We start from the raw sequence: 27,326 nt of genomic DNA on the forward strand, positions 1-27,326 counted from the left end.
CATATTCCTACCTCAGGGCCTTTGTACTTGCTGTTCCCTCTACTTCCTCCCTTCAGATCTCTGCTCAAATATCACCTCCTCAGAGAGGCCAATTCAATCTAAATAGTACCCCACATTACTCTCCAGTGCCCTTTTACTGCTCTGTGCTTCTTCATGGCACGTATATTACCACCTGGAATATTATAGACTTACCTGTATATGTATTTCTCTCCATCCCTGCCCTAGAGTGTCAGTTCCACAAGGAGAAGGATATCTGTCTGTTTTGTTCACTGTCACAGCCCTGGCACCTAGAATAGTGCCTGGCACATAGTAGGTGCTCAACAAATATTTGTTGAATAAATGAGTGAATGAATGAATAGAGATACCCTCCAAGAGAACCCTTGTTGTAGCATAAGAGGTGGGATCAGTAGTGTAGTATGCTGTTGAGGGTTGTTCACAAATATCCGCCCACTCCTCTCTGTCCAAGTCATAGTAGGACCACACTTTTCACCCTCTACAAGGTTAAGCAGGCCATGTGACTTGGGCTGGCCAATGAAATTTGAGCAGAAGGAACATGTCACTTCCAGGGAAGAGCTTTAGGAACCAATGGGGGCTATGCTGTGCCTTCCTTTCCCTAGTTCAATGATCATGTCACCACAGAGCCTCCATCATTCTAGGTCTCTGAGGGACTCCCACGGACAAAGCTCTCCAGCCAACAGCGGATACGTAATGCAAACACAAAATGAACGTGTGCTGCGTTAAACCAATGAGATGCAAGGCTGCTTATTACAGCAGTATAACCTTCCTCCCTTGACTAATACCAAGTACTGGCGGCCTTTCCCCCCAAATACTGTCAAGAAAAGACATAGATTCCGAGCTGTGGTTCTTCACAGGGAAGTCCTCAAAGAGCCTCTTGCTGATAGTTGCTCAAACTCTCCCCATTCCTCCCAAGAGGAAAAGGGTCCTCCCTAAACAGAATAACCCTCCTCCATCTCCCCTTCCTTCCCTGTGCCCCTTAAAGAGGTGGGGATGGACAGGGCATAACATATAAGATGCAGGTAACTCACTTCAGGCCCCCATAATTATGGCAGATGCTGGCAATGAGGCTGACAGCTCTTAGACTGGTTCTGAATTTATGACCCCCCCAGATGAGAAGCCATTCCACTGAAGGCTCCCATCCCACAGGGGTGGTTTATGGCTGGAAGCTGGTCAAAGGTAGTAATGGTGGCAACTCCCCACTCCTTTTCAGAGATGGTCTGTAACACCATCTCTCAGAATCTCTTAGAATGCTAAGCTGCTTCTCTGAATTGGACTGAGGAGGGGAAGCCAGAGACAAGAATGGCCAAAGGATCTGGGCTCATCCCCACCTCGCTGAGGTCCTCTTTTTTTGTTTTTTTTGTTTTGTTTTGTTTTTTTGCCCTTTCTGGGGCCGCTCCCAAGGCATGTGGAGGTTCCCAGGGTAGGGGTCTAATCAGAGCTGTAGCCGCTGGCAGACACCACAGCCACAGCAATGCAGGATCAGAGCTACGTCTGCAACCTACACCACAGCTCATGGCAATGCTGGATCGTTAACCCACTGAGCAAGGCCAGGGATCAAACCCACAACCTCATGGTTCCTAGTCGGATTTGTTAACCACTGAGCCATGACGGGAACTCCTGAGATCCTCTTTTAAGTCAAGCACCAGGATCTAACTGTCTGCCGCATGACTGGGAATTCTCACTACCTGGGTTCCTGAACCCCCAGTTTACCCATATTGGTGCTCTGTACCTTCTTATAACTCCTCCTTTCTGGGCACCTGCTCTGTGCCTACTCACTTCCATTTGTTCTCCCCAATCCTTAGGAAGATAGATTATTCATTCAGGTATTTGACAAATATTTATTCTATGCCTATTATGTGCTTGGCTACAATGTCAAACAAAGCAACCTCTTCACTGAACACCTACTACGCACAAGCCATTTGTTTCCATTTGAAGGTAGACTCCATGAATCTTATGAAGATGTGATTGTTTATTTAGCCACTTGACAAATATTTATTGTATGCCTACTCTGCATCAGGTCTTAGGGTTCAACAGTGAGTAAAATACAGATGTCCCATGGATCCTACGGTTTAATGGGACTCTGGACTCTTCTTGACTCATGAGGATATTGGATCTTAGAGAGATTAAATAATTTCCTCAAGGTCGTACTACTAGTAAATCACAAGGATCAGAATTCAAAATCTGGGAGTTCCCGTCGTGGCGCAGTGGTTAACGAATCCGACTAGGAACCATGAGGTTGCGGGTTCGGTCCCTGCCCTTGCTCAGTGGGTTAACGATCCGGCGTTGCCGTAAGCTGTGGTGTAGGTTGCAGACGCGGCTCGGATCCCGCATTGCTGTGGCTCTGGCATAGGCCGATGGCTACAGCTCCGATTCAACCCTTAGCCTGGGAACCTCCATATGCCACGGGAGCGGCCCAAGAAATAGCAACGACAACAACAAAAAGACAAAAGACAAAAAAAAAGAATTTAAAATCTGGCTCAGAGACCTGTCACTAACTGAGCATCTACCACATCAGGCACTGAGCTGGGACTTTCAAGCATATATACACATATACTTGACATAGAGGAGGCACTTGGCAATTCTGCTGAATAAACAAAATGGATGGGTGGGTAGAGAGATGGGTGGATGGAAGGATGGATGCATGGAAAAACCAATGGAGAGACAGATGACGGATAATGGGTGGATGGAAAGGTGGATGGAAGGATGAAGAGATGACCAGGCAGGTAGATGGATGGTTGGATGGATAGATGGGTGAGTGGATGGATGGGTGGATGGAGAGGTGGATGGAGGGTGAAAGGATGAGTGTAAAGATGGGTGGTTAGAGAGATAGATGGAAAGATGGATGGCTGGATGAGGAGCTGGATAGTAGACCTCTGTTACAGGCAATAGTTCTGTAAGGTAGGAATTATCATTCTCTTTTTGTAGATGAGGAAACCACAGCATAGAGTGGTGATGTCACTGGCCCAGGGTCAAGTGCAAGTCATAGAGCAAGTTGAGAACAGGTCTGGATTTCAACCAATGTCTAACAGATTCCCAAGACCCTTTCTAGAGCACCCTCATGTCACAGTCCCCTTCTAGGTCCTACCCTAATTTAATTGGCATCTCACTCCATAGAGCTCTTCCGGCAAGGCTCAGTGAGACTGAGGGATGGGGTGGGGATCAGAATGGGAGAAGTATTAGCTTTCGGGAGGTGCTTTCATATAAGCATTAGATCAAGATCCTGTTATCTACAGATGGGTTAGAATAGAGACCAGGTCAGTTTGGGTTTACACATACACTCATACTTAACAGAAAAATCATGATACACACAGGAATCCACCCACAGGCACACACATCATTCACAGATACACTTGAACATGCATGCACACATTTCTAGAGATAAACCAAAAAACCCAATGAAGACATACATGCCCACATTTATATGCACAAAAACATGTACATGTACGTATTTGCACAGATAGAGATGCATCCAAAACCAAAAAGAGACATGCTCTTACACACTTATGTGCATATTCCCCAGACATATATGCTCTCATTTACACACCATATGCTGTACATAATACATGCACACATTTACAGTGACACACTTTTTAGATGGTAGGAGAGGAGAATCTAGCTTCTGATTTCAATGAAACACCACGTCTCTCACCCCTCAGAAGACAACAGGAAGAAGTCCAGCTCAGACTCATGCACACATGCAATTACACACATGCAAATTACACACGTGAAAAGCCATAGTCAGGGACATACAACTGCAGACACACACTTAGATATATCTACACCAAACACAATGAGTACTCAGGGACACACCCACACTCATTCTGAGATATACCCTCATATACAGACAAACACACTTGGGCTCTCATGCTGATAAAACACATAAACTTTCTCACACCACTTACACACACACACACACACACCCATACAAACACAGAAAAACCCTTGCACAGATAGACACACCAGAACATACTCAACTGTCACTTGATGTGACAGACACACAGAAAGACACTGTTTCACACACTGGCTTCAATCCTGAGAATTTAGACTGAAAGCCCTCACCTGTGCCAAGCTCAATGACAGTTCCTTCCAGGAGTTGGACAAAGCCTCAGCACAGGGCATGGCACCCCCCTCTCCACTTGACTGCAACCCTTGGGAGCAAAAACCTCTTTCCTTTCAATGTGATGGCTGCTGGAGGCTGAACAGGGGAGCTGATGAAGTTGGGGGAACATCAAGCAAGAGAAGGAGCTCCATGAATCCCAGCTTCATGACTGGGACTCCATGAGTTCCAAAACCCAGGTTGAAGAGGGGAAGGGAGGGAAGGGGCATATCTGGAGGAGGCTGAGGGAAGTTTGCAGTGGAGGCTCTTTCCTACCCTCTCCCCAGGACACCAGGACCACAATTATTAACCCCGAGGGAGTCAGCCTGCACACACATATCCTGCCCCCTCCCAACCTCCAGCCAAACTGTGGCTAGGGAAGCTGGAGGATGAAGGTAAAAGATGAGGATGGGATGGGATGGGGAGGGGGCAACCTTAGAGTTTCTGGGGGCAGCATGAGCCCCTGCCCCTATCCCTGCCCCAGTCTGAGACCCCCGACGGCCTCTTACAGAGGGCCAGTTATGGGAATAAATATTCAGCACATGGTGAGGCAGGTAATGAGAGAGATGATGGGGGTGGGGGGCTGTGCAGTGGAGAGAAAAGGGGAGACAGACAAAAAGAGATACCAAGTCACAGGCAGCACAACAGAGACAGAGACACACAGAGAAACAGAGAAGCAAACCAGAGGAAAGAGAATAGAGAGAGACACACATAGAGACAGAGAGACAGGGAGAGACAGAGACAGAGAGAAATGAGAGCGAGAGAGAAACAGACTGAAAGACAGACACAGGACTACTCAGAGACAACGAGACACAAACAGGGAGAGATCCTAAGGTAGAGACCCTAGGAGACCTGGAGATTCCCATTCAGGGGCAGGGTTCCTCCAACTACCACCCCTAATCTACCCCCTGGCTTCTCCCAGCTCAGCCGGGACCAGGCTCAATTCCGCAGCCCTTGCCGCCTCAGCCCCGGCCCGGGGCGAGCCTGGCACATTGTTGCCACTCGGACACTGCACGCTAATAAGAAATAATAATAATAAACCGCGCGGAGGTGGCTGGGGGTCCCAGAGCTCCTCCGCCTCCGCGTTCAGCCCCTAGCCCTGGGAGGGTTCCCCCAGGCCCGCCGCGCGGGGAAGCTGGGGGGCGGGGGCCCCCGGGGGCTGCGGCGGCGGCGGCGGCGGCGGCGCAGGCACCACGCCCCCCGGGAGCGCCCCCAGCGCGGCGGCCACTCACGATTTTCTCGGAGGCGCCCGCGCGGGACACGGTGCCGTTGAGCCCCACGAGCGAAGGCAGCGTCTGCGACATCCAGTTGGTGACCATGGCCATGGTGCTCAGCACGGCCCCGATCTTGAGCAGCGGCACCGACATCGCGCCCCTGCCTCATGCCCCGCGGCCGCCCGCCGCGCGTCCCTTCTCCGGCCCGCCGCCTGGCGCTCGGTCCCTCGCCACCCAGCTGCCCAGGGGGCGTAAGTGCTAGCCGGGGGACTGGGGCCGGGGCCGGGCCGGCCGGGGGGCTCGGGGACGCGGGCTGCGGCTCGGCGCGCCCGGCGGGCTCCGCTTATAAAGCGCCGCCTCGGCCCCCACCCCCCCCCCCCCACCCCCTCCCGCGCCTCCGCGCCGGGCACTTCCAGCCGCCGTGACGTCACGGCTCCGGCCCAGAGCCCGGCGTGGGGCGTGGGGCACCCAGACTGCCCCTACGCCCCTCCCTCCGCCTTGCCGCACCCCTTGCCCGGGACAGCCCCACCCGATCAGTGCCCCCTCGGGCGGTATTCCCCACCTGCCCCACCCCCGCCGCCGCGGCATTCCCAGCCCCGCCCCCAGCGGTGTTCCCGCCCCCGGGTCCCCCTCCTCCCTCCTCGAGGTATTCCCGGGCCACCCTCAGTGCATAGCCCCTCTCAGAGTCCCGGGCATTCGAACTGCGTTTAAATGGGCAGCCGCCTCATTCCGAGTACCCAAAACTGGCAGGGGGTCGGAGTCGCAAGTCTCCAGCCACCTACTGTTAGAACAACGAACCCCCGGCTCCCTAAAACCCTGGAGAGCAGGCTTGGGAGCCTCTGGTTGCGCTCCCTTGAATCCAACGGCCAAGGGGTCTCCCTCTCCTTGGGGAAGGGGCTTCCCCGGTTCCAGGACCACTCTGGGAACCGGTTGTTTCGGGAGGAAGGAAGCCCAGAGTGACGGGTCCAAAACCTACAGATGCGATTACTTGGACGAAGGTTCAGGAATGGGGTCACTTCTGCAGCAGGAGGACCCCCATGACTCCAAGGGGCGGCATTAAAACCCCTGACGGCTGAGGCAGGAGCCTAGCCTTTAGGCGACCAGTCCCAGGAGGACGCCACTCACAACTTGAACTTGGGGTGGGACGGGGAACAGACACTTCGGATCTTCCTCCAGGCCCGGGGGGACTAACTCCGGGGCCCGCCCCTTCGAAGGAGGCGGGGTGTGCAGTGCCCCCCACTTTCCACCCACGCACCAGCCGGCCGCGGGGGCGGCGAGGCCGCCAGGAGGAGCGCCCGGCGGGTTTTAATTTCCTCTGTTTTCCCTGCACTCACGCCCCCTCCTGGCGTCCCCGCATCACCTCGCGCTACCGCCGCGGCCGCCGTCGCCCTCAGCCCGCGGCCGCCGCCGTCTGGAGGCGGCGATGACTCAGGTCTTTCCAGGGCCGTGGCCGCTCACCGAGGGCTCGCCTCGGGAGAGGCGCTGGCGGTGGGGGTCTTGAACTATCCTTTTTTTCTAAGCTTAACACTGAGAGGCGGGTTCTGACCCAGTGTAACCTCTTTGCCTCAGTTTCCTCATCTGCAAAGTGGGTGGTTGTAAGAACCCACGGACCTCATATTTGTTAAGGGCTCGCGTGTCCTGAGAATCAAATGAAAGATGTATTGAGCATCTACTATGTTCCAGCCACTGTGAACAACAGACCAAATATGCCTGCCTTTGTGGGGATGAACATTCTATGGGATGAGACAGGCCACAAGTGGGGGTGGGAGAGAGGAGTAAAAATAAGTCGGATATGGGGTCAAAGGGGCATATGGACCAGGTAGGGGAGTAAACTTTAATCTAGGTGTTTGGGGAAAGTAACATTTGAGCAGAGACTTGAAGAAGTTGAGGGAGGGATCCATTTTGGTATCTGAAGGAAGAGTTCCAGGCACCAAGAACAGCAAGTGCAAAGGCCCTGGGGCAGGAGCATAAGTGTTCAAGGAATGGGAAGGAGACCAGTGCTGTTAGATTAGAGTGAGCTGGGGCAGACTGCAGAGAGATGGTGCTTGTAAAGCACTTTGCCTGGATGTCTGGAACATGGTGTTTCATAAATAGTAGCTGACGTTGTTATTATTTGCAACTGATAACAAGCTTTTAAAAATGAGACGTTTCTCTGACTACTTGTACTACAGCTTGCATTTATGAGTGCTGAACACTTTGTAATACACTTGCTGAGTACTGGACGCAACCTCCCATGAAAAGCACAGCAACTTCCCTATTTACAAGCCAGAAAGCTGGGCTCAGAAAAAAAAGAGGGCACCAGCTCAAGGTGACCCAGCAGATAAGGAGGAGCCCAGGATTTGAATCTAGGTCCATCTGATTTCAGACCCCAAAACCACTGGGCTCCAAGCCCTCCTGGTTTAGAGAGTTTGGAACCCAGTGATACTCTCTCCCTTTCTCACCATTGGTGATGTAGGAAACTGCCTTAGCCTCTCCTAGCCAAACGTACATCTGCACTTGCTATCTCTGCTTCCTTGCCCCCTATCTCCTATATGCTTCCAAAAGTCCTCTCACTAAAGACACCAGTGAGTGATCTTACAACTTGTGGGTCTCGTAGCTTCACCAGAGTTCTCTCACAGATAAGTCTTCATGGATTGTTCCCCCCTTGAAAATCATTTGTCCCTTGACACCACGGCTTAACCATCACTGTCTCCTGCCTCCTCCTGAAACGTCTCCCAGCGCTTTGCCCTAGGTCCCTAGCCCCTGTCATTCCATTTACTGTGCCTAGACCATCCATCACACTCACTCTCAGGGTTTTGGTTCCATTTGGCACACTCCCACCTCAGGACCTTTGCACTTGCTCACTGTTCTACCCAGAGCACTGTTACCACAGATACACATGCAGTTTGTTCCTTTACTTCATTTGTATTTCTGCTCTATCATTGTGGAGGTCAGAGTCATGCCCTCCTCTTCTCCAGAAAACTACATTTCCCAGTTTCCCTAGCACACTGGCTTCCTGTTAGTCTCACCCAATGAGAGGCACTGGAGGGAGATTGGCGGTGGGGAGGAATAGAGAGGACAGGATATTTCTCCTTTCTCTGCTGAGGGTGGAGAGTGTGTTCTGACAGTGGCTGTACCTCCTCCATGAACCCAAGATCCCAGTCCCCACACAAAAGTCCCTTCCTCATCACTCCACTCTTTCATTATGTCCCTCCAGGTGCTTTGTGCTGTTGTTTATTCCTGGATTCTCTGATCATCCCATAAATTTGGCTTCTCAACTCTTCCATCTTGCACTTAACCAGTCTTCTGTATTAATTTTGCTCTCTTTGAAACACCTAGGGTGATTTGTTTCCCTGTTTCCTTGATTCCCTGTGAGTGATCTGGCCACTGTTTGCTTTCCTGAAAGATCTCCCCTAGCCACCTCATCTACAGTAGCAGCCCCTACCTCTCTCTGGCCCTTACTCTGCTCTACTTGTTTTTTGGAAACTAATTATCACTATGTGACATTAGATTGTACTTTTATTTGTTTATGATCCATCTCTGCCACTAGACTTTCAACTTCGCGAAAGCTCCTACATGTCTGTATTTTTTCCAGCGGCATCCCTAAGGCCTTTTTTTTTTTTTTGTCTTTTTGCCATTTTTGGGGCCGCTCCCACGGCATATGGAGGTTCCCAGGCTAGGGGTCGAATCAGAGCTGTAGCAACTGGCCTACGCCAGAGACACAGCAACGTGGGATCCAAGCTGTGTCTGCAACCTACGCCACAGCTCACGGCAATGCCAGATCCTTAACCCACTGAGCAAGGCCAGGAATCGAACCCACAACCTCATGGTTCCTAGTTGGATTCGTTAACCACTGAGCCATGATGGAACTCCCATAAGGCTTAGAACAGTGACTGGCATGCAGTAGATGCTCAAGAAATTGTTGATTGACTAAATGAATCTTCAGCTGACTCTCCCAAAGGTATTCGTACAGCTCAGAGCTCCACCTAGAGCTCAAACCCCTATGCCCATCTGCGTCTTGGATATCTCTACTTCTGCGTATCACAGGATTAATCACACAGGACATCCACCAGAACAACTTCAATAAAAAAGACAGGCAGGGAATTCCCACTGTGGCGCAGCAGAAATGAAACCTACTAGCATCCATGAGGACGCGGGTACAATCCTGGCCTTGCTCAGTGCTATGAGCTGTGGTGTAGGTCACACACATGGCTCAGATCCTGCGTTGCTGTGGCTGTAGCTCTGATTCGACCCCCATCCTGGGAACTTCCACATGCCTTGGGTTCAGGCCTAAAAAAAAAAAAAAAAAAAGGGATTGGTGATGTGGAGAAACGGGAAACCTCTTGCTAGTGGGAATACAAAATGCTACAACTACTTTGTGAAACAATTTAGCAGTTTCTTAAAATGTTAAACAGAAACCTACCGGAAGACCCAAAAATTCCATCTACCCAAGAGAAATGAAAGTAAAATGTCCATAGAAAGACTTACATATGAATATTCATAACATCATTTTTCATAATGATTGAAACACTTTTTATGCTCATCAACTGGTGAATGGATAAACAAACTGTGGCACATCCATTCAATAGAATGTCATTCAACAACAAAAAGGAATTGGGAGTTCCCTAGTGGTCTAGTGGTTAGGATTTAGTGCTTTCACTGCTGTGGCCCAGGTTCAGTCCCTGGTCTGGGAACTGAGATCTCACATCAAGCCACTGCACACCCACAGTCAGAACAAACAAACAAAAGAGTAAACAAATAAAGAACAAACTACTGATGTATGCTACAACATGGATGAACCTCAAGAATATTTTGCTAAGTGAAAGAAGCTAGACACAAAAGGCCACATGCTGGTATGATTTTGTTTACACAAAATGTCTTGAAAAAGCAAATATAGAGATATAAATTAGATTAATGATTGCCTAGAATTAGGGATGAAGGTTGGAATGGACAGCAAATGGGTATGAGGGATTTTTTGCAAGTGATGGGAAATGTCCTAAAACTGGTTTAGGGAAGGAGTTCCCATTGTGGCTCAGCAGTAACAAACACGACCATTATCGTGTTCAATCCCTGGCCTCACTCAGTGGGTTAAGGATCCGGCATTGCTGTGAGCTGCAGTGTAGGTTACAGATGAGGCTCAGATCCCTAGCTGCTATGGTTGTGGCCAGCAGCTGTAGCTTCAATTCAACCACTAGCCCAGGAACTTCCATATGCCTCCAGTGCAGCCCTAAACAACGCCCCCCCCCAAAAAAAAAAACCCAACAACAACAAAAACTGATTTGTGGTGCTGTTTGCACAACTCTGCAAATTTACTAAAAGTCATTGAGTTGAATACTTAAACAGGTGGATTTAATGGTGTATAAACTACACCTCAATAAAACTGTTAAGAGCAGGAAGCATCCCTAAACTTTCCCTGCAAACTTCTTCCCCCAAGAAGCCCTGCAATTGCACTGACAGGAGAAAGAGTTCTCCCTTAAATTTTGCACCCTAGATTCTTTGCCTGCTTCATCCTGCTCCTGGCCCAGATGTACCCAGAAATAGAAACTACAGATTGTGTCCCCCTTACCTTCCTTTTCTTTCCCTGTTCCTCCATTCAAACCATCACCACTGCCGGAGTTCCTGCCAAGGTGCAACAGGATCTCTGCAGCGTCAGGACGCAGGTTTGATCCACCGCCCCACAGAGTGGGTTAAAGGATCTAGTGTTGCTGCAGCCATAGCTGTGATGTAGGTTGCACCTGCAGCTCAGATCAGATTCCTGGCCAGGGGAACTTGATCTGCTGTGGGTGTGGCCATTAAAACAAACAAAAAAACCTATCACCACTACCAGGTGAAACTGATGTAGAAATATGTCCAGAAAGTATCTCTTCCTCACTGTTGCCATCATACCTCTAAGCATCCTGTTGGGCAATGCTATAGATTGAATATTTGTATCCCCCTAAAATCTTATGTTGAAACCTAATCCCCAGTATGACAGTATTTAGAGATGAGGTCTTTGGGAGGTGATTACGACATGACAGTGGAGCCCTCATGTATGGGATTTGTGTCCTTATAAAGACCCCAGAGAGGAGTTCCCATCGTGGCTCAGTGGTTAACGAATCCAACTAGGAACCATGAGGTTGTGGGTTTAATCCCTGGCCTTGCTCAGTGGGTTAAGGATCTGGCGTTGCTGTGAGCTGTGGTGTAGGTTGCAGATGCAGCTCGGATCCCACATTGCTGTGGCTGTGGCATAGGCTGGCAGCTACATCTCCGATTAGACCCCTAGCCTGGGAACCTCCATATGCCGAGGATGCAGCCCTAGAAAAGTCAAAAAGACAAAAAAAAAAAAAAGACCCCAGAGAGTTGTCTCCCCCTTCCACTATATGAAATGAAAGATGCCAAGATGAAGACACCATATCAAGACACCAAGACACTGGTCCTCGCCAGACACCAAATCTGCCAGCCCCTTGGTCCTGAACGACTCCACCTCCAGAATGGTAAGAAATAGATTTCTGTTGTTTAGAACCCACCTAGTCTATGGTATTCCATCTGAATGCACTGAAGACCAGGAGCCAAGGAAGGAAATCATCTTCCCTGACTTGAAAATTATCAGAAGGGAAATAGTTCATAACTGTCAAAAACAACAGTAATTGCCAAGGCTTATTGAGTACTTATCAGGAGCCGGGCTCCATTTGCAGTGATGAGCATAAAATAAGCCATTTAACCCTCAGAATACCACTGTGAGGTAGAGAGGGTTACAACTCCTTTTTTTTTTAGAGTTTTTCTTTTAAATTAAGGTATAGTTGATTTACAATACAACTCCAGGAAATAGTGGCACAGAGATGCTAAAAAACTTTTCCAAGGTCTCCAGGATTCTATCCCAGACAATCAGGTTCCAGAGTCTCTACATTTCTGGGTCAGCTGGACCTATTCAAAGGGGAAAGAATAAATGCTGATATGCAAAAATATCACGTCACATGCAACAATCAAATCCAGGTAAGTTGTACCTCTAAATGTGAGATAAGGGAGTTCCAGTCGTGGCTCAGTGGTTAATGAACCCGACTAGCATCCATGAGGATGAGGGTTGAATTCCTGGCCTCGATCAGCGGGTTAAGGATCCCAGGGCTACAGCTCCGATTTGACTCCTAGCCTGGGAACCTCCATATGCTGCTGGTGCAACCCTAAAAAGATAAAAAAAAAATGTGACATAAACAATAAATCTTTTAGAAGTAAACTGAATATCTTCATTACTCTGGGGTAAGCAAAGATTTCTAAAACAGCCCACTAACAAGTACTAACCTTGAAGCAAAAAATTATTATTATTTATTCATTTATTTTATTTTTTAGGACTGCACCTGCGGCATATGAAAGTTCCCAGGCTAGGGGTGGAATCAGAGCTGTAGCTGCCAGCCTATGCCACAGACACAGCAATACCAGATCCGAGCTACGTCTGAGACCTACACCACAGCTCATGGCAACACCAGATCCTTAACCCACTGAGCAAGCCAAGTCCTCGTGGGAACTCCTAGAAAAAAGTTATTATTTGAACTACACTCAAATTAAGAAATTCTACTGATCATTGGGAGTTCCCATCATGGCTCAGCAGAAACAAATCTAACTAGCATCCATGAGGCCGCAGGTTTGATCCCTGGCCTCGCTCAGTGGGTTAAGGATCTGGCATTGCTGTGAGCTGTGGTATACTTCACAGAAACAGCTCGGATCTGGCATTGCTGTATAGGCCAGCGGCTATAGATCCAATTCAACCCCTAGCCTGGGAACCTCCATATGCCGCAGGAGCGGCCCAAGAAATGGCAAAAAGACCAAAAAAAAAAATTAATACAAAAAAGGCAGACAGCCTAGTAGAGAAATGAGCAAAAGACTTGAGCAGGCATTTCACAAAAGGAGATATTCCAGTGGTCAATTAATATGTGAAAAGATATTTAAGTATGATTAGTCACCAGGAACTCTACACCCATCAGAATGTCTAAGTGAAAGAGAAAGACCCAGTGTTGGTGATGATGTGGAGCAACTGGAACACTCAGACGCCACTGGTGGGAGAGTAAACTGATGAACTTTTTGAAGTCGTTGGAACTTTTGAAGCCTGTTCGACAGTCTCTCCTAAAGTTCAACATATTCCTCCCCACAACTCAGCAATTCTATCCCTAGACATATACACTGGAGTCCCATTATGCGTGGGTTCCATATTGTCAAACTTGCCTACTCCCTACAATCTATCTGTAACCCCAAAAATCAATACTTGTGGGGCTTTTGTGGTCATCCGTGGACTTTCACAGAGCAGCAAAAAATTGAGTTACTGATGCACAGGTTCCCAGAAGAAACTGAACACAACCATGCTCTGCCTTCTTTCGGCAGCTCATGTAAGTGTAAGCACATGTCTTTTCACAGCCTACTTGGTGCCAAAATTTCCACATTCTTCTGCTTTTTGTTGGGAATTTCGCTATTTTAAGTGGCCCCATGCACAGTGCCAAGTGCTGTCTAGTGTTCCAGGCTCAAGAAGGCTGTAACGTGTCTTCCAGAGAAAATATGACTCATCGATAAGCTTCATTCCAGTATGAATTATAGTGCCTTTGGCTGAGAATTTGATACCAACGATGTGTATTAAACGTGGTGTTTTTAAACACAAATACTCACAAAAGGAGGTTGCATACTATTTGGGCAACAAAAACATTGTGACTAGAGGCTTGAAGGAATCTAACCCCACAATGATTCAGTATTCACAGGATCTTTTTTTTTTTTTTTTTTAGGGTCTTACCTGGGGTATACACAAGTTCCCAGGCTAGGGGCTGAATCGAGTCTACAGCTGCCAGCCTATGCCACAGCCAGAGCCACAGCAACACAGGATCCAAGCAGTGTCTGCAACCTACACCACAGCTCACGGCCACGCTGGATCCTCAACCCACTCAGCGAGGCCAGGGATTAAACCCGCATCCTTATGGATACTAGTCAGGTTTGTTACCACTGAGCCACAACAGGAACTCCCACAGGGTCTTTAGAGGACATAACTACTGAGAATCAAGAGCATTCCTGTACATATATACCCAACAGAAAGTCTAACAAGCATTCACTAGAGACACGTCAGAGTGTTTGTTTCAGTACTGTTTGCGTCAGCCACAAACTTCCCCAAACAAATGCTGAGAAACAGTAGGATGGATATATCACAATGTATACACACAATGAGACACCATACAACAACAAAAACAAGCAATCTATCACAAAACAACAGTATGGAGGAAATGTTCAAACCTTATGTTGAGCAAAAGAAGCTGGGCACCCCAAACTACATATTTAATGACTTTGTGAAGTTAAAAAGCAGGTTGAACCAGTGCATAGTGAGAGCCATCAGCTAAGCAGATACTGGGGTGGGGGGTGGGGCATCTAGAAGGAGCATGAGGGCGTTTCTGGATTTTTGCAATGTTCTGTGTCCTCACCTGGCTCTGGTAATATGTCATTTCAAGACAATTTATCCAGCAGCACCTTTATGATTTGCATACTTCCTTGTAGCTATGCTTTATGTCAAGAAGGAAGTTAACTAAAAAATATGAATCAAAGTATCAAGTATGAAACATAAGTTCCATTTCTGTTTGACATGCAGAGGGTAAAAATGATAGACCTTCCCGTAGAAAAGCTAGAAAACATAAGCCAAGCAGAACTCAGTGTCCTTTGCAAGAAGCCAAGTGGCCTCCATCAGTGCAGCCATCTTGGTTCCCATGGTATTTCGTTCGCACAGACAAAAGGCATGAATTTATGTCCACACATACACAGGTTTGCACCCCTCAGAACACAAATGGTGTTCATCTTCTAGCCTGTGCCTGCTTTTAGTGTCTTGCTTGATTACAGCACGTGTTTGGAAAAGATGCTGAAGCATTTTCTCTCTGGAATTCTCTCTCCTCTGTCTCTGCTTTCCTGCCTGGTTCAGAATTCCAGGAGGAGATTTCGACTGAGATGGCAGGCCTGGTTGAGGACCTTGGACCTCAGACAATGAGAGGCACATCCCCCTGGCCTGCCCCCACCCCCCACAAATGTCAGTCCTGCTGTGCCTCTAGCCACCACCAATTTGCCTCAGGCCTTGTCAGCCCCTGAAATAATTCCATCTTCACACCTTGACTCTCCCCGCTCCAGTCTGTCTCCCAAGTTACAGGCAGAGGACCTCTCCTTCACACAAATCCAACCATATCTCATTCGTGGCTGTCAAACCTTCTATTTAAACAACAAGAAAGCCAACATCCCAATTTGAAAATGAACAAAGGACGTGACTAGACACATTTCTCCAAAGAAAAGGCCAAAAGACACATGAAAAGATGCCCAACATCACTAATTTTTTTTTTTTCTGCACCTGTGGCATGTGGAAGTTCCCAGGCCAGGGATCGAATCCATGCTATAGCAGTGACTCGAACTGCTGCAGTGACCGCGCCAGATTCTTAACCCGCTGTACCATGAGGGAACTCCCCAATATCACTAACTCTTAATCAAGTGCAAATCAAAGCCACAATGGAGAGCTGCCTCACACCCCTTAGACTGCATTACAATCAAAGTCAAATAATAACAAGTGTTTGTGAAGCTGTGGAGAAACCAAAACGTTTGTGCATTGTTGGTGGGTGTGAAAAAAATGGTACAGCCACTCTGTAAAAGAGTATGGCAATTCCTCAGGAAGTTAAATATGTTATTATCTTACGGTCCAGCAGACCCACTTCTGGGTATACCCCGGTGTTAGAAGCAAGATCTTCCCAACATATCTTTTCACATCCGTGTTCATAGCAGCGTTATTACAACAGCCAAAGGTGGAAACAACCTAAATGTCTAATGAAGGATAAATAGATAAGAAAAATGTGTTCCATCCACACAATGAAACAGTACTCAGCCTTTGAAAGGAAGGGACTTCTGACACCCTACCACATGAATGAACCCTGAGGACATGATGCTCAGTGAAATAAGCCAGACACAAAAAGACAAATATTGTATGATTCTACGTTATAGGAAGTCTCTGGAGAAGTCAAATTTCTAGAGACAGAAAGTAGAGGGATGGTTGCCAGGGGCTGGGGAAGAGGAGATAGGAGTTTGTTTAATGGACAGAATCAGTTTTGTGAGATGAAAAGTGTTCTGGAGATGGAGGGAGATGATGGTTGCACAGCAAGGTAAAGGTACTCAACACTATTGAACTGTACACTTAAAAATGGTTAAGGTGGTAAATTTTATGCATATTTTGCCACATTTTTTTGTTTTACGGCTGCGCCTGCCACATCTGACACATATGGAAGTTCCAGGGCCAGGGGTCAAATTGGAGCTGCAGTTGCCAGCCTATGCCACAACCACAGCAATGTGGGATCCAAGCTGCATCTGTGACCTATGCTGCAGCTTGTGGCAACACCAGATCCCCAAGCCACTGAGTGAGGTCAGGGACTGAACCCGCATCCTCATAGAGACAACATTGGGTCCTTAAACCGCTGAGCCACAGTGTGAACTCCTCCACAATTTAAAAAATCCTTTTATATAAACACACACACACACCCTTACTTGGCCCTGAGAATCATTCCACAGTGGGCTGTGTCACACCCCTCCACATTCCCAGTGCCTTAAGAAATGAAGACTTAAAAGAATCTGGCTCATAGTGTGCTCAGTGTGTATTTTTCTTGTGAACAACCAGGATTCTCTCAGCACCAGAAAAGGGGGGATGTTATTTGCCACTTCATTCAATGGCTTCCACTGTCTTTGCCTCTTGGTTTCTTTCTTTCCACGCTGTGGCTCCCTGTCTTCTCATCTGCTAAGCAGGGCTTAGATGCTAGCTGCCCAGGATTGTTAGAACTGTGTGTAAAGTAAGAGTAAACAGGCAATGAGAATATCCTGGGGCTCCTAGAAGCAGCACAAGTAAGTTTCTGCACACAGACTTCGTGAAACCTATTCTGACTTCTCTCTGCCCCTTCTGGTTTCTCCCTGATTTTTGGCTGAACTCTTTATGGATGAGGTTGGGAGACAGACCAGGCTTCCACGTTAGGGCTGAAGATATGTCAGTGTGCTGGAACAAGAGGTCCCCTCAGATGGGAAAAAAGTCTCCTGCCTCTGTTACAACACCATTCTCCCCAGTACAGCAAGGCTCAACTTCAGAGAAGTTAAATCTTCCATCCCATTCCTTGAGAGCTCAAACGGTCACCCAGCCTTGGTATCTGGTCTAAGCCTTGAAACCCAGAAGGCTCACAATGGATGCTTTCTAAAGGAATACATGAACATGCAAATAAATGAGAACCACAAAGTTACTGCCTCCCAGGCACTGACACTGAATTCTGGGGACACAAAGTCATGGCCAGGAGTTCCTGTTGTGGCTCAGTGGTTAACGACCCCAACTAGGAACCATGAGGTTGCGGGTTCAATTCCTGGCCTTGCTCAGTGGGTTAAGGATCTGGCGTTGCCATGAGCTATGGTGTAGGTCGCAGACGCGGCTCAGATCCTGCGTTGCTATGGCTGTGGTGGAGGCCAGCAGCTACAGCTCCAATTAGACCCCTAGCCTGGTAACCTCAACATGCCGAGGGGGCAGCCCTAGAAAAGACAAAAAAAAAAAAAAGTCATGGCCAGCATCAGCTGCTGGGTTCATGAGAAATCCACATATGCCCACATGATAGACCCATATGGACACAGAGTCACTGTGTACACACACCCACAGATGTGATTATGGCACAGGCATGTCCCTGTGCCCAGCTTGGCCAACACCAAGAACATGGTCCCTAAACATACACACACACGCCCATGGACACTACAGACATATCCCTGTAGGGCCAGGGCTAGAGAGAGGTGAGTCACACAAAAGCAGAGTTAGATCCTAAAAGTTTGATATTTTTGCTCATCATAGATTTAATGCATTATTTTTGGTTATGCAATAAATCAAACTTGCAATTTTTTGCAATCAAAAATGCAGAAAGTATTGCATTAAAACATTATTTATCTTGGTTTATGAGGTTGGGGGGCCTCCTTTCAATTTTTCTCCCATGGAAAGTGCCTCACTTGCCTCACACCCTGGCCAGAACCCTGACTGACACACACACAACACAGGAGAGAGCATCTCCCCACAACATCCTCACCAGAATCACTGGCGCACAGTCTCTGCACAAACCTCATTCTACCACGAGGTGTCGCCCCAGCTCCTTCATCTTGGGCTCTGCCGGAACCTCGCTGTTCCCTCGGAAGGAAATGTCCAATTCACTTATTATCCGGGAGTCCTCAAGATTTCCTTTTATTTCCCGACACCTGGGACATTTACATTTTCTAAAGGAGCCCTGAGGGAATAGCGTCTTAACTCCAAATAGGGATGCCCCATAACGGCAGAATTTTAGGCACAGATGAAGATGGGTTTTTCCTGGTCCATCTAGGACTTGAAATGGGAGGGAATGGCCCAAGGAGAAGGTTGTCCCCCAACCCTCCCTTGGCAAAAGAGTCCCACTGTTTGAGAAAGAAAGAGGCTCTGTGGGAGGAGGCGGGGGACTGGTCCATTCATTAAATGGATATTTGTTGAGAACTTATTGTGTACCAGACGCTTCTGTAAGCACTAATGATGCAACAGAGACCACCGGACCTCAATGAGCTGTCCCTCTAGGGGGAGACACAATAAATGAATAAACCAATCCTGGAAAGGGTAGTGGAAAAGCCTATAAAAAAAATAACAGATTAAGAGCTCAGAAGGTGGCAGTGGGAGGTTATTTTTGATGGCTAGTCACGGTGGGCCTCTCAGAGGAGGTGATGTTTAAAAGGAGAGAGAGGGAGTTAAGCAGCTTCCTGGGGGAACTGTGCCCCAGGCAGAAGAAACGGCAAGTGCAAAGGCCCTGAGGCATGTGGTGTAAACTAAGCTACTCCTCCGGTCCCATTCTGCGGGGACCCTAGGAAAGAGGTGGCCCCAAACTCAGATAGGACCGAAGCTATAACTAGGTCTTTTTCTTAATTTTTTTTTTTTGGTTTTTTTAGAGCTGCACCCCTGTCATATGGAAGTTCCCAGACTAGGGTTCGAATCAGAACTGCAGCTGCAGTCTACACCACACCATGGCAATGCTGGATCCTTAACACATTGAGTGAGGTCAGGGATCCAAACAGGTTCTTAACCCACTGCACCACAATGGAACTCCCTTTTTCTTTCTTTTCTTTTCTTTTCTTTTTTGGCCGCCCCATGGCATATGGACTTCCCACGCCAGGATTCAGATCCAAGCCACAGCTATGGCAACGCCACATCCTTAACCTGCTGTGCTGGGCCAGAGATGGAACCTACATCCCAGTGTTCCCAAGACACTTCTGATCCTGTTGTGACACAATGGGAACTCTTGTAGGTAGATCTAAAGGAGGACATCCCAGGGGAAGATGGTGGGCCTTGGAGCAGCCAAGTTCTCTGGTAGCTCCAGACCCTGGATGGAGAGACAGCTCCTCTAATAGGTGCTATGCTCCTGTTCTCAGGGTGAAATCCAAACTCCTGTCCACAGCCCACAAGTTCCCACTTGGTCTGGTCCCTCCTGGCTTCCCTGGGCTCATCTCACCTCAGCTTCCCTTTCACTCTGGCCCCTCCTGCCACACCAGCCTCCTTGCTGCTCCTCAAACACACCAAGCTTGCCCCCACATGAAGACACTTGCTGTGCCTGCTTTGAGTGCTCTTCCCCTGGATACTGAAGACATCTCTCTCACCTCCTTCAGATGTCACCTCAAACATCAGAGACACCCTTCTGCCAGTCTCTAAAATAGTCTCCCACACCACCACCATCATTCTTTAATCCCCTTTACCCTATTTATTATTCTTCATGCTACTTGCATTGTATTATATATTTATTTAGCTGTTGACATTGTATTATGTATGTATTTGGTTCCTGTCTGCCTCTCCAACTCCAGGAGGGCTGGGACTTGATGACTTGGTTCATGGCCTTATCACCAGTGCTTAATCGCATCTGTTGACTGAATGCAGAAATGACTGATTTCTAGAAAGGACCCCTGGTGGAGCCCAGAGCCCATCAAGAACAGAGGAGGGGATTCTGGCAAGTGATGGAGGGAAGGAAAGGGGACAGAGCATCCATCCTCCGGACTCTTCTCTTCCCTGGGGCACCAGGCCGGGTGGGCACGCTGGGGCAGAGACCTGTTTACAACAGCTGTAGTGCCCACGGTGGCTGCCTGGAGGCACTGCAGCCGGTGGCAGGACCCCACCAGCCTCGTGCCAACTGATTACCCCAGTTTAGCTTCCGCCACATCCGCCTTTAGCCCCGCCCCACAAAGCGCCTCGTTTAGCTCCGCCCCATGAATCTGCATGTTATCCCCGCCCCCAAGCATCTCCCACCTTACTCTCGGGTCACCCAATAGCACCTCTCACTGCACTCTCCCACCCCCCCTTGGCAATCTTGACGACAGAACAGGAAAGAGAACTTCCCATGGGCTAGCAGCGGTGGGGGAGAATCCCCAGGTAGTGGGATCCTTCTCGGACACCAAATTCAATTTCACTCCTGGTTCATTTTTACCCACCATTCTCTGAAGTGTATGCCTCTTTTGGTCTCTGGTCTCTACTTCTTTGGGGCTCACATATCAACTGAGCACCTATTGTGTGTAGCCTGATGCTCGCACTGAGTACACTTCCCATTCCAGACAGTATATGGGTGGGTACTGAGACGGGGAAACAGAGGAGTGAAGGAGGGGACTTCACCAAGTCTCCTTGTGGCCCGGAAATTCTTCTTTGTAGAATTTGCTCTCGATTCCTCCCAATATCTCACTTGGTGTATGAATCAAAATCTGATTCGCTTCTTCTCTTGACCAGGAAAGAGAAGGTGCCAGGACCTTCTGAGGTTTTCCTTTGAGCATCTACCTCGAAACCCTCCTAGTGTCCACACAGGCACTGTCTACACCCATGGAATGGATTATTTAACCCAAGGAGCTGGACTGCCTTGGTTCAAACCTAGCTCTGCCACTCTCGAGCTGGCTGCACTTAAACAAGTGACCTAACTTTTCTGTGCCTCGGCCTCCCCATCTGTAAAATGAAGGTAACAAGCACCCACCAGTAGGGAGCTCTAAGGCTTAAATGCCTTAGTTCATTCTGTGTGCTTGAAATTGGGCCCAGCACATAATAAGCACTTAAGAAGTGTTAGCTGTAATTATAATTATTATTTTATTATTTTGGATTCCAGTTTCCCTCTGAGCTCCTAAAGATCTGAGAACTTGGGGGGTGTCCCCCCCAAGATGGAAGAGGAAAGAGGTTTCACAATAGCTGAAAAAGCTGGGACCCCCCCCTACCTTTTGCCAGCCCCCCAAGCCTAATCAAGGGATGAGGGACCATAGAGGGACATACTTTCCTGAAAGCATGAATGGAGTGTGGGAGGCAACAACACACACTTTCGCACACACAGCCCTTGCCCGAACACCCCCTTTTAGAGTGACTTAATTCGGGCACAGAATGACACACGGTTACCCAAAGCTCCCACACAGCCACACACCTGGTCACACACGTTTTGTACAACACCCGGGCAGAAGGACAGAGCCATGAGGACACAGACACACACGGTCCTTTACACACAGCTACAGATGCCCAAATCCCACTGGGATTAGCACAGTCCTCACTTGCTGTCACATTGCCAGTCACACACAGACACACAACTCCAGTCGCAGGCTCACAAGCCTCACACTGTCACATCAGCCCCCTGGTCTCAGCCTCCCACTGTCACACACAGACTGCCTCACGCACAAACACCCTCTCCCCATCACGCCCCAACTCACGCACAGTGGGATATACAACTGCACAGCCACACACAAAACTCTCAGTCACACCCAGCCGTGTGACAAAGGCACACACACGTTTTACCCAGCACCCCTCCAGTACTTCACACACGTCCCCGTCAGTCACTCACACGTGAGTCCCGCCCCCTTTCCCACACCAGGGGTGCGGGAGAGGAGTGGGGGGCTGTAAAAGCCGGGTACCTCCTGCCATGATGGGGGCGTGAAGGATAAGCAACACCCAAGGCCCCCTGAAGTCCCCCACTACCACCCCACTCAGCTTGTGCGAGACGGCGGATGTGAGCTCCGGGTCACCGAGAGGCTGAGAACCCCGAAGCTGGGTTCAGGTTGTCCCCCAAACCATCCCAGCTTGAGGATGGATGTGAAGCTCCCCTTCTTATTCCCAGAGCCAGGGTGGACGTCCCAGCCCCTCCCTCGCTGCGACCCCTCTCCCTCGAAGCCCAGGGGGGCTCAGGGGGTCCCCAATCCCTTTTCGGCCGGAACCCCCCAAAGCCCACTCCCCGCTTGGAGCCCTCTGCGCCCGCACCTGCCCGCCGGGCCCCTACCTGTCCGGCGAGGCCTGAGCACAGCAGCAGCAGCAGCAGCAGCGGCGACGGCGGGACCGTGAGCGGCCACATGACGTGCCCCCGGCCCGGCGTCCGGTCCCCCGCCCGCCCTAGCGGCGCCTCGGCACGAGGACCGCGACCATGCGCGATCCCGCCCGCCCTGCTGGGGCGACCCTTCGCCGCCACCTCCCCCGCCTCGCCGGCGGCAGGGATTCCGCCCCACCCCCGCCCCCCTTGCAAGCTCCCAGTCTTTGTTGCGGGCTCCGCCCCCCCCGCCCCGCCCCCAGCTCATCTTCGGGAGCCGACCGGGCTGGGTCTGGGGGCGGGGAAGGGGCGGGGGAAGCTGACACAGGGGAGGGGAGCTGTGGACGCAACCCACAGCCCAGAGGCCATTACTGGGGCAGGTCTTGGGGATGGGGGAGGGTCATGGGGATGGGGGAGGATAAGGGGCTCCGTCACGTGGTTGTCAATTTCACCCTCCCTAGACATTTCCTACGTTATAAATGAGGGGTGAGGGGTGAGGGGCGAGGGGCGAGGGGCGGGGGGGGGGGCCCAGGGGCGAAGGAAGGAAGAGGAAGGCCTGGTAGCAGAAGAGAAACTGAGAGGCCTCTTCTTTAAAGAACTCATCTATCTACGGAGAAACTGAGGCAAGTCTGTGGAATTGAACGTTGGTAGAAGTGGGTCACTGCTGGGACCACGGTGCAGGGGGAGAGATGGAGACAGAAAGTGAGAAACAGATACGGGTGGCGGGAGACTGCTACGCGGGCCCAAGGGGATGGCCAGCTGGTGGGCATCTTGTTTTCACACATCCCCCTTCCCCAGAGACCCTCTCGCTCAAAGCCTCCCCTCCCCCACCACACATAGGACAGGCTCTCGCTCTCATTTCAATGACCCAAGTCAGGAGACCAGATTCCCCAGAGAATCAAAATATTAACGCTGCCTGCCCACGAAGCTATTTGCATATGAAAGGCGTCCTTGTCCAGTCTCCAGCCTTCCTCCGCCTCTCCCCTTTCATCAGTCTCCCCAATCAACTTCCTTCCCCAAAGTCCCTCTGTGGCTTTTTGGTTGAGGGAGCAAGCAAGCCAGATTATAGAGGGAAATATCTGTAAAATATCAGGAGTGGGGAGGCCTGGCTTTTTTCTGACCCTACTGGGTGGCAGGCAGATAAAAAGTTATGGATGGTTTCATCAAAACAAGGAGGAAAAGGGTGTTCCCGTTGCAGCTCAGCAGTAACGAACACGACTGGTGTCCATGAGGATGTAGGTTCAATTCCTGGCCTTGCTAAGTGGGTCAGGGATCCAGCAATGCAGTGAGCTGTGGTGTAGGTTGAAGACGTGTCTCAGATCCCGCATTGCTGTGGCTGTGGCGTAGGCCAGCAGCTGCAGCTCAGATTCAGCCCCTAGCCTGGGAACTTCCATATGCTGCATGTGTGGCCCTAAAAAGCAAAAACAAACAAACAAGGAGGAAGAGCTTGTCCAATAGGACCTCAGTTCCACTCTGGTTCTGTCACTTCTTGGCCAGGTGACCCTAGGCAAAGAGCTTTCCTTTAAGGAGATCTAGTTCCTCTTGAGTTGTTGGGGACTTCTGTGACTCGGGAGTAAATAGGGCACCTCATCAGCTCTCAGTCCCCAGAGGGCATTACTGCAATAAAGCATGGGGCCAGTGAAGGACATTGGCCATGGAATGTGGGACACAGAACAGAATCTGAGCCAGGAAGGCATCTCATCCATCCCTCTATCTCCTCTTTCTAAAAGGGAACATGGTCTTTTGCCAAGCCTGCAGTAGGCATGGAGTAGCAGAGGGATTTTGGCTGTTGGAACCCACACCCTCTTGACCAAGAGAGGGCTGTGGTCAGCACAGGGGTGGGGCAGGGCCCTGCTTGTCCCTTTCCTACAGAGCAGTGTGTGTCAGGACCATGAACAATATCATCTTTGCCCCTGGTCACTGAGGAGGTCATTGGCATGGTCAAGCTGTGGCCTGGATTGTGTAGTTAGCATTGGTCAATATGCCCTTAGGTCTTCTCCTCTGTATCAGGAGAGAGGGCCCTGAAAACTACATTTCCCAGCTTCCCTTGATCCCTACAAACTACATTTCCCAGGCTGAACTCAGCCAGTGGGAGACTGGAGAGAGATTGGAGGGTGGAGAAAAGAGAAGCCAGAGTATTTCTCCCTCTCCATCCAGTTTGGGTGTTCCTGGCAGTGACTGTTCTGTCTACTCTGTGGTCTCAGCCCCATTGGGAGTCCCTAAAATAGTTCAATCACCTCCTGCCATGTAGCCCTTATTCCAGTAACTATCTCCTTTCTTTGCTGCTTCAGCCCTTGGAAGGTGGTGGCTTGCTAGTCTAGAGTAGATTCATCTTCTATTTACTTTTTTTTTTTGGCCACACCCACAGCATGTGGAAATTTCCAGGCCCCAGCTATGGTGGTGACCTGAGCTGCTGCAGTGACAACAGCAGATCCTTAACCCACTGTGCCACCAGGGAACGCCATCCTTCTATTTATTCTTAAAGCTTAACTAACACCTCTGTGACTAAATCTGGATATTAAAATCTCGCTGTTGAACCATCTGGCATAAGCTTTGTTTTTCAGACTTGACCCTGGCCAATATACTCGATGCTATGGACATAACCACAGCTGTGGTCAGTGGCAGTTTCAGTGTCCTTATCATGCTCTAGTCATTGTCCTATTAAACTGTGATCTGTACTGCCATCAGCATCCAGGATTTACTGGGATCAGCATTGTGGTCAGTACTGTGGTTTCCACTGGTCATCTTGATTGAGCTGTGGTCAGTGTGGTGGTCAGCTTCTCAGCTGTATTGTGCTCAGAGTCACAATCACTGTCCTGGTCATTCTACGGTCAGTGTTCTGACCTAGCTTGGGAAGTGACCTGGACATTCTATGGTCAAAATTACAATCAGATCATACTGTGGTCAGGATCATACTCAGTGTCCTGGGTGTATGGTTGTCATGTTCAAGATCAGCACCATGGTCAATGCTGTGATGAACATGGTGTCTGTCTTCCTCTGTGGTTAGTGTAGTGACCAGAACTGTGCACCATCATTGCAGAGAGATCAGCTTCTCAAGGACTTTGTGCAACAAAACTGATGGACCAGGTGGCTTGAGGTCTAGTATTGGGCAGTCTGCTCTCCACAACGTGCAGAGGCAGGGTAGAAGGGCAATGGATCCCTGCCAGCTCTTATCAGCTGGCCATTGGGTTTTCTTAGTTGGTGCTTCTGCAGGCATTGGCTTTACTGACCTGTGATGACCCCTCTATGTGTCCAGCTAGAGGAAGAAACAATCCAAGCCTTTGTTTTCCCATACTCTGCACAGGGCCCAGAATATGGAGAAGATGATCAAGAAGAATTTAATAAGTAATGAGTCTAGGCCATGCATGTCTACCCGTGCCTTTGCTCTTGCTGATCCCTCCCTATATTATTCTGGGCTCCTTTGATAGCAAGTGGCAGAAAGGCAACTTGGACTGTCTTAAACAAAAAAGAACATCTGTTAGCTCACAAAGCTGAAAAAAAATCTAGAGGTAATGGAATTTAGGCATGGCTGGATCCAGGGTTTCTCTTATATCAACTGAATTCTGTCTCTCCATTTATCATCTCTATTACTTTCTGCAAGGGATCCCTTTTAGCCAGGAGGTGATGAAGATACTTCCCAGAGCTTTCATCTTCCAAGCACAGCAACTGTAACAAAAAGAGAACTTGCAAAATAATGACTCTCGTTGGTCCATCCCAAGTCATGGGCCCATCCCTGAGCCAGTGATGCTCTCAGAGGAATTGATTATGTGGTTTGACCAGACCTGACTCACTGATCACCCCACTGAAGCCAGAAAATGGGGTTGGTCCTCCATTAGGAACAGGGATTGGAGTGGGGGGCAGATATAGAATTTTACCATTGAAAGAGGGGGAAACACTGTGTAAGCAAAATCAAGACAATGAGTTAACTCTCAGTACCATCCCAGCTTCCTGGTATGCATTCCTACACTAGAGAGAGAGTGCAAAATCCTAACCACTAGACCACCAGAAAGCATCAGTTCCTACACTAGAGAGAATGCAATGCTAAAAATCTGTTTTCCAGACTCACTTGCAGCTAGATTTCTTCATGGCAATGAGGTTCTAAAAATTGAAAGCATGAGACATGGATGGGGGAAGTGGGTGGAGGTCATCTTTCTGGAGGTCTAGCAACCACAGCTGTGGAGACATTGGGGTTTTCCTGCAAGGATGTTACTGTCTTCAGTCATCAGTATCACAAGCATCACCAGCTTTTGTTGAGAGGCAGTTGCAAGTGACAATGATGGTAGCTTCCAAATCTCTAATTGCAACCATAGAGTTTTGTTTTGTTTTGTTTTTTTCATTTTTTGTTTTGTTTTGTTTTGTTTTGCTGCACCTGTGGCATGTGGAAGTTCCCAGGTAGGGATCAAACCCACACTATGCAATGACAGGAGCCATAGCAGGGACAATGCCAGATTATTATTTTGTTTTTTTGGTTTTTTTTTTTTTGTTGTTGTCTTTTCCAGGGCCGCACCTGCAGCATATGGAGGTTCCCAGGCTAGGGGTCCAATTGCAGCGGTAGCTGTCGGCCTACGCCAGAGCCACAGCAATGCCAGATCTGAGCTGCATCTTCAGCCTACACCACGGCTCATGGCAATGCCAGATCCTTAACTCACTGAGCAAGGCCAGGGATCGAACCCACAACCTCATGGTTCCTAGTCAGATTTGTTAACCACTGATCCACTAAGG

The 27,326-nt window shown here is 49.2% G+C and overlaps 1 protein-coding gene across 2 annotated transcripts in view; it reads right to left on the reverse strand.

Moving 5' to 3' along the window:
* Nucleotides 1-22,801, reverse strand: part of OLFM2 (olfactomedin 2) — a 73,536-nt gene extending 50,735 nt beyond the window's left edge. The window contains exon 1 of one of the 2 annotated variants that reach the window (XM_047776984.1): nt 22,581-22,801. In XM_047776984.1, coding sequence (XP_047632940.1) covers nt 22,581-22,652 — 72 coding nt within the window. In that variant the 5' untranslated portion in view covers nt 22,653-22,801. Of the gene's footprint in view, nt 1-5,346; nt 5,650-22,580 lie in introns of those variants that run through there. The other variant, XM_047776983.1, reaches the window with a different exon arrangement.
* Nucleotides 22,802-27,326: the final 4,525 nt, after the last annotated feature.

The sequence above is a fragment of the Phacochoerus africanus genome, chromosome 4, assembly GCF_016906955.1.
Source record: "Phacochoerus africanus isolate WHEZ1 chromosome 4, ROS_Pafr_v1, whole genome shotgun sequence".
Classification (NCBI taxonomy): domain Eukaryota; kingdom Metazoa; phylum Chordata; class Mammalia; order Artiodactyla; family Suidae; genus Phacochoerus; species Phacochoerus africanus.